This window comes from Labeo rohita, chromosome 2, assembly GCF_022985175.1.
Source record: "Labeo rohita strain BAU-BD-2019 chromosome 2, IGBB_LRoh.1.0, whole genome shotgun sequence".
NCBI lineage: Eukaryota > Metazoa > Chordata > Actinopteri > Cypriniformes > Cyprinidae > Labeo > Labeo rohita.
The window spans coordinates 27701865-27716333 of NC_066870.1; the positions used below are offsets into that span (position 1 = coordinate 27701865).

Below are 14469 nucleotides of genomic sequence, written 5' to 3' on the forward strand. Positions count from 1 at the left end.
CTGTGCTGATTCCTTGCTGTGCTGAATATATCCTTTTGGCACGAGTGAGCGGTGTTAACCCTCTTCCAATCCCATGATGCTGTGCGCCCATTCTAATGATGGGAGCTAAAACACTTCTACAATGCATTAAGCCTCACAGCTGGACCTATATGCAAATATCATGTAAAAAGCCCTGTATAATCATATCATCTCAGTAGGTCTTTATTAATTGCTTGCTGTTTTGATGAACTATGCCTTATATTCTATTTTTCTTCCTCCTTAGTAGGTTTGCAGTATGACAGCTCTTTCTTTCATCAGAATGTATGGCTTCTTTAGGCAATTTTTGCGGTTCTTTCCACAGTTCTCAGATCTCACAGTCTACACCTATTTATGACTATGGTACAGTGCCTAAAGAATATCATCATAGCCTTGTGAAATAGTTATATTTCATATATTTATACTATAAATAGTTAACTAGAATAGCAGGGTTGGAAAAGTCATCAGTCTCTTTGATTTAATACTTCTTAGATCCATCAGTCTTTTTTGATATGTCTGTACTTTGCACACCTTGATTGGGGAATATTTGCCCATTCTTCCTTGCAGAATTGCTCAAGTTCAGTCAAATTATGTGTTGAGCGGCAATGGACTGCTCTCTTCAAATCCATCCACAGTTTTTCGATTGGATTTAAGTCAGGGCTCTGACTTGGCCACTCAAGAACATCCACCTTCTTATCCTTAAGCCATTTTGTTGTTGTTTCGCCAGTATGTTTAGGGTTATTTTCGTGTTGAAAGGTGAATGACCTGCCCATCTTCAGCTGTCTAGCAGAGGGACACAGGTTTTCCTCAAAAATTTGGATGTACTTGGCAGGATCCATTTTCCCTTCAATCTTGACCAATCTCCCAGTCCCAGCTGAAGAGAAACATCCCCACGACATAATGCCGCCAACATGCTTCACAGTAGGTATAGTGTGTTTTGGGTGGTGTGCTGTGTTTGCTTTTCACCAAACATAGCATTTGGAGTTCAGTCCAAATGTTCAATTTTGGTCTCATCAGACTGTAGCACCTTTTAAGGTATCAGACTCTTCCAAATGTGTTTTTTGCATAGCGAAAACGAGACACTTTTTTAGGAAAGGTTTCTTTCGTGCCACCCAGCCATTCAGGCCAGCTTTGTGTAAAGCTTAGGAGATAGTTTTCACATGCACAGACTGACCAGACCCCGTTCAAAGTTGCTTTTGGCCTCCTGGTAGCTTCTCTCATCAATGTCCTCCTGGCTCTGTCATTCACTTTGGATGGACGGCCCGATCTAGGCAATGTACTGGTGCCTGCCATACGCTTTCCACTTCTTAATCATGCTCTGAACAGTACTCTGAGGGATAGCTAAAGCCTTTGAAATGTTTTATAGCCTTCTCCTAACTTGTGCCTTTCTACAGGTTTATCCCAGAGGTCTTTTGAAAGCACGTTCCCAACCATGGTGATTTATTTGCCGTACCATGCACTACTAACAGTGGAGTCTTTAAGAAACAGCTTGTTTTATTCTGAAGTAACTGACACCACTACTATTGAAGTCAGGTGGGACAATTAGCTAGTGGGACATGTCAGGTAGGACAATTAGGAAAATTGCTTGCACCTGAGCAAGTTTATAATGGTATGCTCTAAGGGGCTGATCACTTTACCAAACCAGGCATTTCACAGATTCATTTTTAATAATCCTCCAGAATTTTTAAATTATAGTTTACTTTAATGATGAGGGTTATGTGTACATGCAGCTCAAAAAAGTTAGACTTAATTTATTTTATTTTCCAGGGTGTAATGTGACAAGAGATAAAGGTTTTCACAGGATATGATGATTTTCTATAGGCACTGAATGCCACCGATGACTAATAAATTGGTTGATATTTATCTCTTTTTTTTTTTTAAAACTATAAGTTTGCCTGATTAGTGTCGGAAACTTATCTCAACCTCTAAAGGCTGAAATACACTACATGGCTTTTGCCCAGATATTTACATTTTGCAGTCTGGACAAGGTATCGCTACTTGCTGAAAGACAGAGCTAGTTTGCAAATTTGAGCTGACATATTTCATAGAAAATAGTGTTGTATGTGATGGTCATAAATTCCATAGAGATCCAAATATCAAACATATTTAATATATGCAGTTGATATTAGAATATGTTGTATTCATTTCCCACATTTCCTAGAAACAAGGCATGTGTTTCTGTGGTATTGTGTGATCATTAGTCATTTAATGTATGATGCTCATTTTTCCCTCCAATTATTAACAAAGATACCTAGTGTTTTAAAAAAATAAAAAAAAGTAAATCTTTATTTTTATCAAAATCATATTAAAATTATTCATATTTGGCTTTTTGTTTGCCTGATTAGCTTCATAAACATCTATATTTTAAAGTTTAAATATTTTTTTAAATGTAATAATTTTGAATTATTTTTCAAATAATTTCAGGAAATAGTATGCAAAAAAAGTATTATAATTATTTTTATTAAAGGGATAGTTCACCCAAAAATGAAAATTACCCCATGATTTATTCACCCTCATCCTAGGTGTATGTGTTCTTTCGGACGGATGCAATCAGAGTTATTTTAAAAAATGCCCAAGCTTCATAATGGCAGTGAATGGCTGTTGAGATTTTGAAGCAAAATAAAGTGCATCCATCCATCATAAAAAGTACTCCTCACGATTTCAGGGGAATAATAAAGGCCTCCTAAAGTGGATCGGTGTGTTTGCATAAGAAAAATATCCGTATTTAAAACTTAATAAGTCGTAAGAGAGTGGTGTTTTTTTCTCCTCATTTTGTACATTTAGTTCATGACTGGCGTTTTGTTTTGCTCTAAATATGTATTATATATTATGTAATACATATTTATGGCAGGATCCAGATGGTGTTATTCCAACATCAGCAGAGGCTAACTAGTTGATGCGCTGGGCGGTAAAGGGACAGGGCGAGAGAAGGGTTGCTCCATGTCAATTCCCTCTCTCCACATCCTTCATTTTACACCCTGCCTCCATAAGTGCCACCGTGATGGACGTCCTAAAAGGATGCAGATTTTATTCTATCTAATTTTCAACCAGCGCTTGAGCTTTAGCCAGCTAGACACTTTTTTAATGACTCTCCCATCTCGGAGGTCTCATTTCTACAGAGACATAAAGCCTCATCCATAGATAAAGCCTGCTATTTTCTCTTTTCCTTCTTATGCTCTCTCTTATTTTCTTTTACTTTTTGTCTCCCGACTGTTCTCTCTCTTATAGCGTTGCCTTTGAATTTCTATCAGGCTCTGTTTATAATCGCTACATCTTTGAATCAAGCTGTTTTCCCCTCATTTACAAACAATACAACCCTCTCCGTCTATTCATCCATCGAGAACTCGTTGTACCATTTAAATGCGTTTCTTTTCAAAATCCATCTTTTGCTTGCCCACATGCCGTCTTGCCCACACTGAGTCTCACTCATCTCACTCGGTGGACCCGAGGTAATTGTACTCCATGTTATTTACTGAGCTGAACCTGTATTCATCCACAGACCTGCTAATTAACTCCATCTGCCTATCATTGAAAAGCTCTAAATACTCTGCTCTTAATCTCCCATTGGGCGCTGACTCATAGCGGCCAATCCCTGCTCCTTCCCTGGGAAGCCCAGCCCCATTAGAGTGGCTTTTAATGAATTCAAAGAATAAAACAAGCAAGCTTTCTCATCACAGAGGTGAGGCCGAGAGTAAAGGTGGTGCTTTAAAGAGGGTTCATGTTGGCGCTGTGGTACCGCTTCGTTTGTCCCTTCTGAACACAATTACAGTGACTCAGTGGGGAGTGCTATATCTCTAAGTCACAGAACATTGATCTTGTCCCTTCATGCTGTTTGATTGGCCGGCTAAAGCTGCTTTGGAAAAAGATGATCATCCGTTCGCTTTCCTGCTCTTCTTCGGTCCTGATTCGTGATTTATGAGGTGACGGGTAGCTGTCATTGTGTGTGTGTGTGTTTGAAGGGAGTTTGCTCAGTCTTAAGGCATGAGAAATGACAAATGGTTTTGTGGCAAGCTGTAGGAGAGGATATCTTCAGATCAGAAGCTTTCAAACTGTAACTAAAAGACACAAACACAAATACATTGCGTGTCTAAAGTAACATCTAAAAGGACGTGGAAGAAATCAGCTGCAGCGAGTTTAAGTATTAAACACGTCACCATTTGTCTCAGTAAATATAGTTTCAAAGGTTCTGTTGACTTGAAATTTTCACCAAATGTCAGTAACAACGCAAGTAATCGATACATACAAAGAAAACAAAACAAATAAGTTCATAAATGTGACCCTGGACCACAAAACCAGTTATATGTAGCACTGGTATATTTGCAGCAATAGCCAAAAATACACTGTATGGGTCAAAAGAATCAGCTTTTTATTTTATGCCAAAAATCCTTCAAGATTTGAAGACTCTGTGGAAGAATGGGCCTAAATCACACATGAGCAATGTATGCGACTAGTTTCTCCATACAGGAAGCTGTCTTGAAGCTGTCATTACCAACAAAGGCTTTTGTACAAAGTATTAAATAAATTTCAGTAGTTCCCCCTTTCTCTGCATGTCATTCCATTTTATTACACGTAACTTTATTTCCAAAATTCTTTGTTTTTTTTTGTATGCATGGATTGCTTGGGTTGTTATTGACATCTGGTGAAAATTTCATGTCAAGAGTACCTTTAGAAATATATTTACTGAGAAAAATGGTAACGTGTTTAATACTTATTTTACCCGCTGTATGTCAGTCCAATTAAGTCACATTCAGACTGATGACTTGTTAAAGCCACGTTTTTGATCTATAAAGCAGTGTTGCCAAGTCTGTGGTTTTCCTGTGGAATTGGGCTACTTAAACACTTTTGCCGCAGGTTGTTTTTCAGGTCTGCGGGTTGAAGTGACCCCAGTAATGTAATATTAAACCCCTACAATGTGAATTTTACCAAGAAAATTTTACCCTTCGGGACACGATTTTTACAGGGGAAACCCCCTCGAAACCTGATTGGGCTAGTTTTGGCCTAGCTTTGAGTAGCGATTGGGCAGGTTTTGTTGTGAAAACCTGGCAACCCTGCTAGAAATGGATTTGTTAAATGTTTTTCTGTTGCAGTTCTGGTACTTCAAAGTGAAAATTGAAAAAAAAAAAGCAAATTATTTAATTTTGAAAATTTTATGTTGTATCTTAGTGTTTCCACTCAAAAGATTTTTAGGCAAAAAAAAATGTTGTTAAAAAACTAATTTTGGCTCATCTCAATTTATACATCATCTGAAAGCTGAATTTCAGACTGATGTATGGTTTGTTAGTATAGTATATATAAATATAATATTTGAAAATCTGGGGGGAAAATATAGACAAAATCCCCTTAAAGTTGTCCAAATGAAGTTCTTAGCAATGTATATTACTAATCAAAAATTAAGTTTTGATATATTTATGGTAGGAAATGTACTAAATATCTTCATAAAACATGATCTTTACTTAATAGCCTAATGATTTTTGGCATAAAATAAAATAATAATAAATAGTAATAGATAATTTAAAAAATATATAAAATAGATCATTTTGACCCATACAATGTATTGTTGGCTATTGCTACAAATATACCCATGCTACTTATGACTGGTTTTGTAGTCCAGGGTCACATTTAGTATTAAATGAATGCTTATATTCAATGTTTTTATATTTTTATTTAGCAAAGGTGCATTAAAATGAAAAAAGTGAAAGTAGGGACTTTTACAGTGTTACAAAAAAAAAAAAAATCTATTTCACATTATCACTGTTCTTTTGAACTTTCTATCGATCAAAGGATCTTAAAAATGTTTTATGGTTTCAACAAAAAATATTTCTTAAACACCAAATCAGCATATAAAATGACTTTTGAAGGATGGTGTAACACTGAAGAAATTAAAAAAAAAAAAAACATAAAAAAGTTGTTGTTTTTTTAACTTTTGAATATATATACACATTTGAAAAAGAACTATTTTTCTGCTTTTAATGCAGTTTTAAAAAGTAAAGTAATTTATTCCTGTCCAGCAGGCGTCTCGTCTTTTACTGAAGTGCGTGACCTTGAGCATGCAGTAATGTGTGTGTCTGTGTTTGACTTCCTGTTGTGCCAAATCCTTAAATCCCAACGCAAACAGCTCTGCTCGATTTTGCCTCAAGTGCGCCGAATCGCAAGCGACATCTTCTAAGTGGAAGTGCGTGCATTTGCTTGACAGAAGTGACAGAGCGTTTTAAAGTCCGAGCAATGACACGGTGGCTACTCTGAAGTTGAATCCTCAAACACTTGTTGTGCTGGAGACTTTTTCCCCATCAGCCACCTCTTCCTCATCAAAGAACAGCAGGACATCGACTACATGCCAGTCAGCGCTGAAATTCAAAGTCTTTTAGATGCAGAACCGATGCAAACTACTGAGGGAGTGATTTGAAAGGCTGCTGTTATATTTCTGCAAATTTGGGTGCAGTTTGTTGATATAGGGAGATGGTGATGAGCTTTGACTTTCATCTCAGGCTGTTGTTTTGTTGTGTCACACATTCAAGGTGTCTAATGGAGATGTAGTGTGTAATGCCCCTGGTTGTGACATGTGGAACAAATGTTCACTATATATACAACTCTGATGGAGGCAGATTTGTTTTGGACCATTACTCTTTATCCTTCCTTCCTCCCTGACTTTTCTTAGTTTATAAATGTCACAATAAAATCTTACTCTTGTTTACTAATATGCTCTGCCTTTGCGTTTGAAATGTTGCCGTTTGTCTGCGTCAGTGTGAACTAGTTTTTGCCTTTTAACAAGTATTTTTTTTTAAATATACTAAATTTTTGCCCCCAATTGTAATTTATTCCTGTGATAGCAAAGATGCATTTTCAGCAGAAATTACTCAGTTCTTCAGTGTCACATCATCCTTCAGAAATCATTTTTATGTGCTGATTTGGCGTTTAAGAAACATGTCTTATCATTTTTTTGTTGAAACCGTAATACATTTTTAGGATATTTTGATGGATAGAAAGTTCAGAAGATTTTATTTAACAGCATTTATTTGAATATACATTTTTGTAACACTTTAAAAGTCTGTACTGTCGCTTTAGATAAATGTTAAACACTACCAGTCAAAAGATTTTTAATGTTTTTTTTTTTAAGAAGTCTCTTCTGCTCACCAAGCCTGCATTTATTTGATCCGAAGTACAGTAAAATTTAGAAATATTTTTACTACTTAAAAAAACTGTTATCTATTTGAATATATTTTAAAATGCAATTTATTCCTGTGATCAAATCTAAATTTTCAGCATCATTATTACAGTCTTCAATGTCACATGATCCTTCAAAAATCGTTCTAATATGCTGATTTTCAAATAATTTTTTTTTATTGTTATTACTGTCAATATTTAAAATAGCTGAGTACATTTCTTTCAGGATTCTTTGATTAATAGAAACATCCAAAGATCAGCATTTATCTGAAATACAAAAGCTTTTGTATAGAAATGAATTTTATTTAGCAAAGGTGCTTTAAATTTATCAAAAGTGATGATAAAGACATTTATAACATTACAAAAGATTTCTATTTCAAATAAATGCTGTTCTTCTGAACTTTTTATTTATCAACAAATCCTAAAAAAAAATCTATTCAGCTGTTTTCAACATAATATTAATAATAAATGTTTTTTGAGAAGCAAATCAGAATATTAGAATGATTTCTGAAGGATCATGTGACTGGAGTGATTAAGTTAAAAATTCTGCTTTGAAATATATATATAACTTAGTTCAAGTTTACTAGTTCAAGCTTTTCTGTCATTTTATGTAGATACAAGCTGTATGTTTTTATATATGTGGATGTGTTTGGATTAGTTAACATTGTTAACAGTATGTTTAACAGTACATAATTATCATGATCTGTATTTAAAAAATCTCCACTAACAACTGACAAGATTTACACTGGATGCCAATCAATAGTCAAAGTCAAAAAGAGAAACTTGAAATTGATAACATGAAATGTGAGATGCAGTTTAAAGCTTTTCGAAACTCAAATTGATATGATGGATGAGGATATTAAATGATTGATTTTCTGTCTTCGTGTCTCACTTCCCGTCCTGTGTTTTTGTCCAAATCTTTTTCCTTTCTCAGGTTCCTGGCTATTCTCTGTGTCAGAGTTGGCGGTGCCAGGGGCGGAGGTGGGTCGGATCTCAGCAACAGATGCCGACTTGGGAGACAACGCCAAGCTAGAGTACACCATCCTGGATGGAGAGTCAGGGGACACCTTTAACATCACCGGAGCCAACCAAGAGGCCGTGATCATCCTAAACAAGGTGGGAAGAACATTAACAGGACATATGGTGAAAGGAAACCCTGCTGAAAAGATGATCCTCAAACGAGCATATTTGTTTTTAAATGCACATTTTAATTGCGTCTTAGAGGCAACATCTCAACATTCCCATAGAAAATCTGGACAAAAACTCTACTGCTGGCTGTCAGCTAAATATGGCTACAGTCAACCTGGTTGCCGACCAGCATGTTCTTTTTGTTTGAAGAAAGAAAGTCTTGCTGGCTAAGCTAGTTAAGAAGCCTGGTGGGAACGGCAGCACAATAGTGGTGACCTGCATCCAAATCACAATGCCTGCTGGTAACCATCAACGCTGGTCTTTTCAGCAGGGAAAAGTGTGTACTGTATGTGTGTGTGGGCATGGGTTCATAGAAGGTGGGAAGAGATCAGAAGACGCCTCATAGAGCAGATGATGTTCCTGGTGTAGGAGGGGCAGGTTACTCATTCTGCCAGGTGTCGTGTGGAGATCTGCTCCAGTGGAAGAAAAAACCTCCACAAAAGGCCAAAAATGAGTGTCTGTGCTGTATAGGCGATGTGAGTCAATGTTGAATCACCCCCATCAAAGTCTGCGCGGCCTCTCGCGCTTGTGCGTGTGCGAGACGCTGATCAGACAGGCTGGGAGAGAAAAGAGCGTGATTTACGCTGGCACGGCGTGTGGTGCATGCCACACGCAGGAGCCCCATGAGACAGCACTCATCTCTAAGAGCCGTTTCTTCACTGATAAAGATTCTCACTGTCATTGTTCGCCTGAGGGCGTCTTCACATCACTTAAAATGGCAGTTGATGCATTAGTAAATTAAAGGAATAATTCACTTAAAATACAATTTTGTTATTGTTTACTCACCATCATGTCACTCGACCTATATGCTGCTCTTTTTTTCAATAGGACTCAAAAGTAGAAGTTTTTTAAGAAGCTGTTGTCATACAGTGACAATTCATAGTCACCAAAAGCTGTCAAGCTCCAAACAGAACAGAAAAACACCATAAAAAAGTGGTCCATAAGACTCCCTTCCTTCTAAAGCTGTATGTTGGGTATGTGTGAGGAACAGAATACAATTGAAGTCTTTTCACTGATATACTTGGTACTCCATATATCTGCTTGTGCTGATTGTGAGATTAAACAGTGTGGAAGAAATTGTTGAATGGAGTTGTTATTTTTGTTTTCTTTGTGCACAGAAAGTATTTTCGTAGCTTTGTTACTTTACAGTTGAAGCACTGATGTCACATAGACTATTTTAATGATTTTTGGCTCTGGTTTTGGCTTTTAATGTCAGTTGCATTGTTGTCTATGCAGGGCCAGAAGGCTTTCAGATTTCATCAGAAATATATTCATTTGTTTAGATGATGAATGAAGGTCTTACGGGTTTGGAACGACATGAGGGTGAGTTATTAAAGGAGAAGTTCACTTCCAGAACAAAAATTTACAGATAATTAACTCACCTCCTTGTCATTCAAGATGTTCATGCCTTTCTTTCTTCAGTCATAAAAAAATTCAGGAATGTTTTCTGTGTAGTGGATTTCTATGTTGTCTGCAAGTTTGAACTTCCAAAATGCAGTTTAAATGCAGCTTCAAAGGGCTCTAAATGATCCCAGTCGAGGAATAAGGGACTTATCTAGTGAAACGATAGGTTATTATCAATAAACTCTCAACTGATTTTCTCCCCCAACTTCAAAATCATCCTACTTCGCTGTTTTACCCTTCTTTTGTAAAGGGTGTTTGACCCTCCTTGCGCGTTCACTTTGTAAACAGACATTTAAACTGCATTTTGGAAGTTCAAACTCGCGGGCACCGTTGAAGTCCACTATATGGAGAAAAATCTAGAAATATTTGCCTCAGAAAACATAATTTCTTTACGACGAAAGAAAAAATGACATGAACATCTTGGATGACAAGGGGGTGAGTACAGTATCTGTAAATTTTTGTTCTGGAAGTAAACTTCTCCTTTAATGACAGATTTTTTATTTCTGGGTGAACTATCCCCTTAAGAGTGCAAAAGTGGTTATGGTTAGTGATTTCATAGCTTGTGGTTAAAAGCGGGGTTTAGAATAACCCGGGGTTAAGTGCAGTGTGCAAAGCACTCGTGCGTTTTTGACTGAAAATATAACAGCTTGCAGGTTTGGAACAACATAAAGCTGAGTAAAGGATGACAGAATCTTTATTAATGTGTAAACTCTCCCTGTAATGTAATCATCAGGTTCATTTATATAGAATAATTTCAGCTAATCAGGTTTTGAGGTGATGCTCCACGAGATAACGACATTCGTTTTGAACTTCATGTTGCCTGTTATAGTTAAAAGGCTTGAAGCCCCATTTCCAAGCTGCTGGGAAGCTAGCTGATTGTGTGTGTGCTCTGTTCAGATCTGGATCTGTGATCAGACACTGGGAAAAGCCGGCACAGTTGATGCCAATCCAGCCTCCTGGACTCATTTGTGTGTATGTCACAGTGACTGTACTAGGTCCCTGCGATCATGCAAGTTTGTGTGAATGTGTGTGTGTGTATATGAATAAAGTGAGGGGGTTTGTTGGTCTGACAGGCCTGGCAGGTGTGGGGAAGTCAGTGTATAAAAAAAAAAAATGCTCTGGCTGCAGGTGAGCCTAGGAGGGATTTTAGGCCGGGGATGTGTTACGGTGATAAGGGAAAACTGGAAAGGAGAAACAGACAGAAAGGAGCAGGGAGATTAAACGAGTGTCCAGAGAGGGGAGAGTATATAGAGAGATACAGAGATGTGAAAGTAAGACATACACTAGGGGAGACAGTATACAAGATAAAAACCTTAAGTGAAAACGAGAGAGAAACAAAGTAACCGCAATAAAGAAATTACCATAGTTTTCGCAGCACATCTCAAGTTCTCCCTCAGCTTCGAAATCGCCGCTGTTTTACCTTTTTTGTTAAGGGTGTTTGATTTTTTTGCATGTTCACTTTGCAAAGACTGTGTCGGTACTTCTGCAGCGACGTAGGATGATTTTGAAATGATTTTTGAAGTTGGGGGAGAAAATACGATCAGAGTTTTTCAGAATACACAGAGTTCAGGGAGAGAAAGGCAAGACGAGCATTTGAGATTAAAAAGTATTTAAATTGTATTTTTTTAATGAAAATAACAGATAGTTTCTTCCTCGGCTGGAATCATTTACAACCGCATTTGGGATCGTTTGAAGCCACATTTAAAATGCCTTTTGGAAGTTCAAAATCGGGGCACAATACCAGTCCATTATATGGAGAAAAATGCAGAAATGTTTTCCTCAAAAAACACAATTACTTTACGACTGAAGAAAGAAAGACATGAACATCTTGGATGACAAGGGGGTGAGTACATTATATGTTAATCTTTGTTTTGGAAGTGGACTTCTCCTTTAATTCACTTCAGTTTACATCTGTTTGTCAGTAGTTGTCTCATTTTGTGTAGACTTTCATTTTTCCTAAAGAATTTTAGAACGCAAAGTTGATAAAATGAAACACTGAGAACTCCATTAAAGAGATAGTCCACCCAGAAATGAAAATTCTGTTATCATTTACTCACCCTCACACTGTCGTAAGCCTGTGTGACTTTCTTCTGCTGAAAAAATACAAATAAAAAATATTTTGATGACAATATAATGATAACCAAACAACATTTGAGCCCACTGACGGTTTCTCAGAATATCTTCTTATATGTTCCACAGAAGAAAAATGTGATCAAAATAAGAATTTTAATGTTTAAGTCTTGTAAGCTTTGAGCAATAAAATGTTAATCTGAGAAAGAAAGTGGAAGAGTACTAGAAGGGAAAAAGGGAACGCTTTAGTCATCTAATGCTTAGTGAAGGAGGAAATGAAAAGGCAGAATTATGGGTAAACAAATGAACTCCTCCCATGTCTCTCCTTGAATTCCTACTTCATCCTCCACTGCACTGATGCTTCATTCGCCCAATCATATTTTCCAAAATTGCTCCCGTGTTACGTTCTCTCTAATATTCCTGTCAAAACCACAGAGACGGTTCCATTGTCCGTCAGGACACGGAATTCTGTCCAGGACTCCTGACGGCGCAGTAAGACAGACTGATGGAGACGAAGAACAAGACAAAGACAGAGAAAGAACAATTAGTAAAGATATGCAGGTGGGAGTATCTGAAAACAAAGATTGAAGAGGTTAAAAGGGATTTAGCCAGAGAACCCACGCGCAACTAATAGAAAACATGAAAGATACCACTCTAATAGAATTAGAATAAACAAAGCGTAAAATTAGCACTAAGCTCCCCTTTGGTTTCCGGCCCATTAAACAAATATAAAAAACTGCTGAACATTATTTGCCGTGTTTGTGTTTGTGTTTACAGGACCCCGCTCTAGTTTGGCCACCTGCCTATCTCATTCAGAACAGCCGATCGCCATGCCTGCCTCTTGTTTATTTCGCTCCACATCAGAAAGACTGAAGTTGAAGATTTCTTTGAGACAGAGGGGAGAGTGAAAGATAGTGGAAAGAAAAGAAAGCCTCACAGAGAGAGGAAGAGCTCGCCCCAGGGAGCAAAGTGTTTCCAATAGGAGCAATTTCTGTCATCACAATGCCCGCCATGACCTCTCAGGAACCCACAGAGTTTAGAGCACAGTCGCTTTTCGCTCAGAGGAGACAGGCGCAGACATTCACGTACATACAAATAACCTTATATAATACATCTGTTGAAAAGACTGATGACTATTATGTAGCATATCTATGTAATTGCAGCATGGATGCTTAAAGGCATGGTATAAGCCAAAAGTAAAGGTCTGTCATTTATTTACCCTCGCATTATTCAGGTCAAACCTATATGACTTTCTTATATATCTCATATTTTATTGAATATCTAAGCACTTTTGTAACAAAAGTGAATGAGCAAGCACTGCGGTCATTGAGCTCTAAAAATGACAAAAACAAATTAAGTCGTTCTTAAAATAATTCACCCAAAGATTAAATTTAAATGATAAGTTGTTAAATTATATTAGAATTTAAATTCTGTAAAATTTTATTATAATTATTAGTAAATTATAAGTTGTAGGCTACTTTAACTGTACTAACGCAAGTTTCAAAGAATAGTTTTCAGAAATGAAAATATGCTGAACATTTATTTACCTTCAAGCCATTCAAGATGTGAAAGATTTTGTTTCAGATTGGAGAAATTTAGCATTACGTCACTTGCACACCAGTCGATCCTCTGCAGTGAATGGGTGCCGTCAGAATGAGATGAGTCCAAATAGCTGATAAAAGCATCACAGTAACCATATGACTCTCTTGTGCAGTGAAAAGCTGTGTTTATAAGAAGCAAATCCATCATTAAGGCTTTTTAGCTTTAGCTTTAACTTTTTAACTTTTCATTCTTAGGTCCGCTATACCTTTAAGTGAAGTTTAAGCTTTTTTTGAGCTCAAACAATATAGAATTCCCAGGGAATTGATAAAAAGAGCTGATAAAAAATCAATGCGTACCTTAAATGCAATGTAAATCACTTTAGATAAAAGCATCTGCTAAATGCATAAATGTAATAAAAAAATGTAAATGGCTTTATAGCCATCAAATCTCTTTTGCACTTTAAATTTGTACACTATATGGCTTTTCATAATGCATTATGCCAGTTTGACGTCAGTGATTTTTCGCACTTCATGTGTAGACATCAATGATTTCAAATGTGATCTGTTTGTATTTTGACAGTTTGTCACTGTGTTGGACATGGACAGTCCAAGTCTCATTCATATTCATATAAAAAAACAGCTTGGATATCTGCAAATTTCTTCTTTTGCATTTAGTATTTGCATTTGGAACAATATAAATATATTCCTCAGACCCTCAGCTTAACCAGCACAAACTAGCATGGAAACTAGTCTAAGCTGATCATTTTAACAGCGACAGGTTCAAACCCTTTCTTTCTTTCACACCTGCGGCTACCCTCATTTACACATGACCTTTGCACCCTCTGTGTTAATACTGCCCTGAATTACAAACCATGTGATGACAGAAAAAGGAGCACATTATAAAAATGAAAGGTACTGAAGAAAGAAGCCTTTTGCAGATAAGAAGAAGAGACCTTTGATGTGCGGATAAAGAGGACAAAGCCTAAGGCTGAGTGTGTGAATGGGTCAGTCAGGGCCCTTTTTGGTAAGCTAGGTCATGCCTGCCTGTCTGAGAAGAAACTGTTTCCATGTAAAGCTGCACTGCGACCTC

General features: G+C 37.0%; 1 protein-coding gene across 2 annotated transcripts in view; it reads left to right on the forward strand.

The window, feature by feature from the left end:
• LOC127181428 (cadherin-2) overlaps positions 1–14469 on the forward strand; it is a 186737-nt gene that overhangs the window by 138567 nt on the left and 33701 nt on the right. For both annotated transcript variants that reach the window (XM_051136180.1, XM_051136189.1), the window contains exon 6: positions 8111–8292. In XM_051136180.1, coding sequence (XP_050992137.1) covers positions 8111–8292 — 182 coding nt within the window. The remainder of the gene's footprint in view (positions 1–8110; positions 8293–14469) is intronic.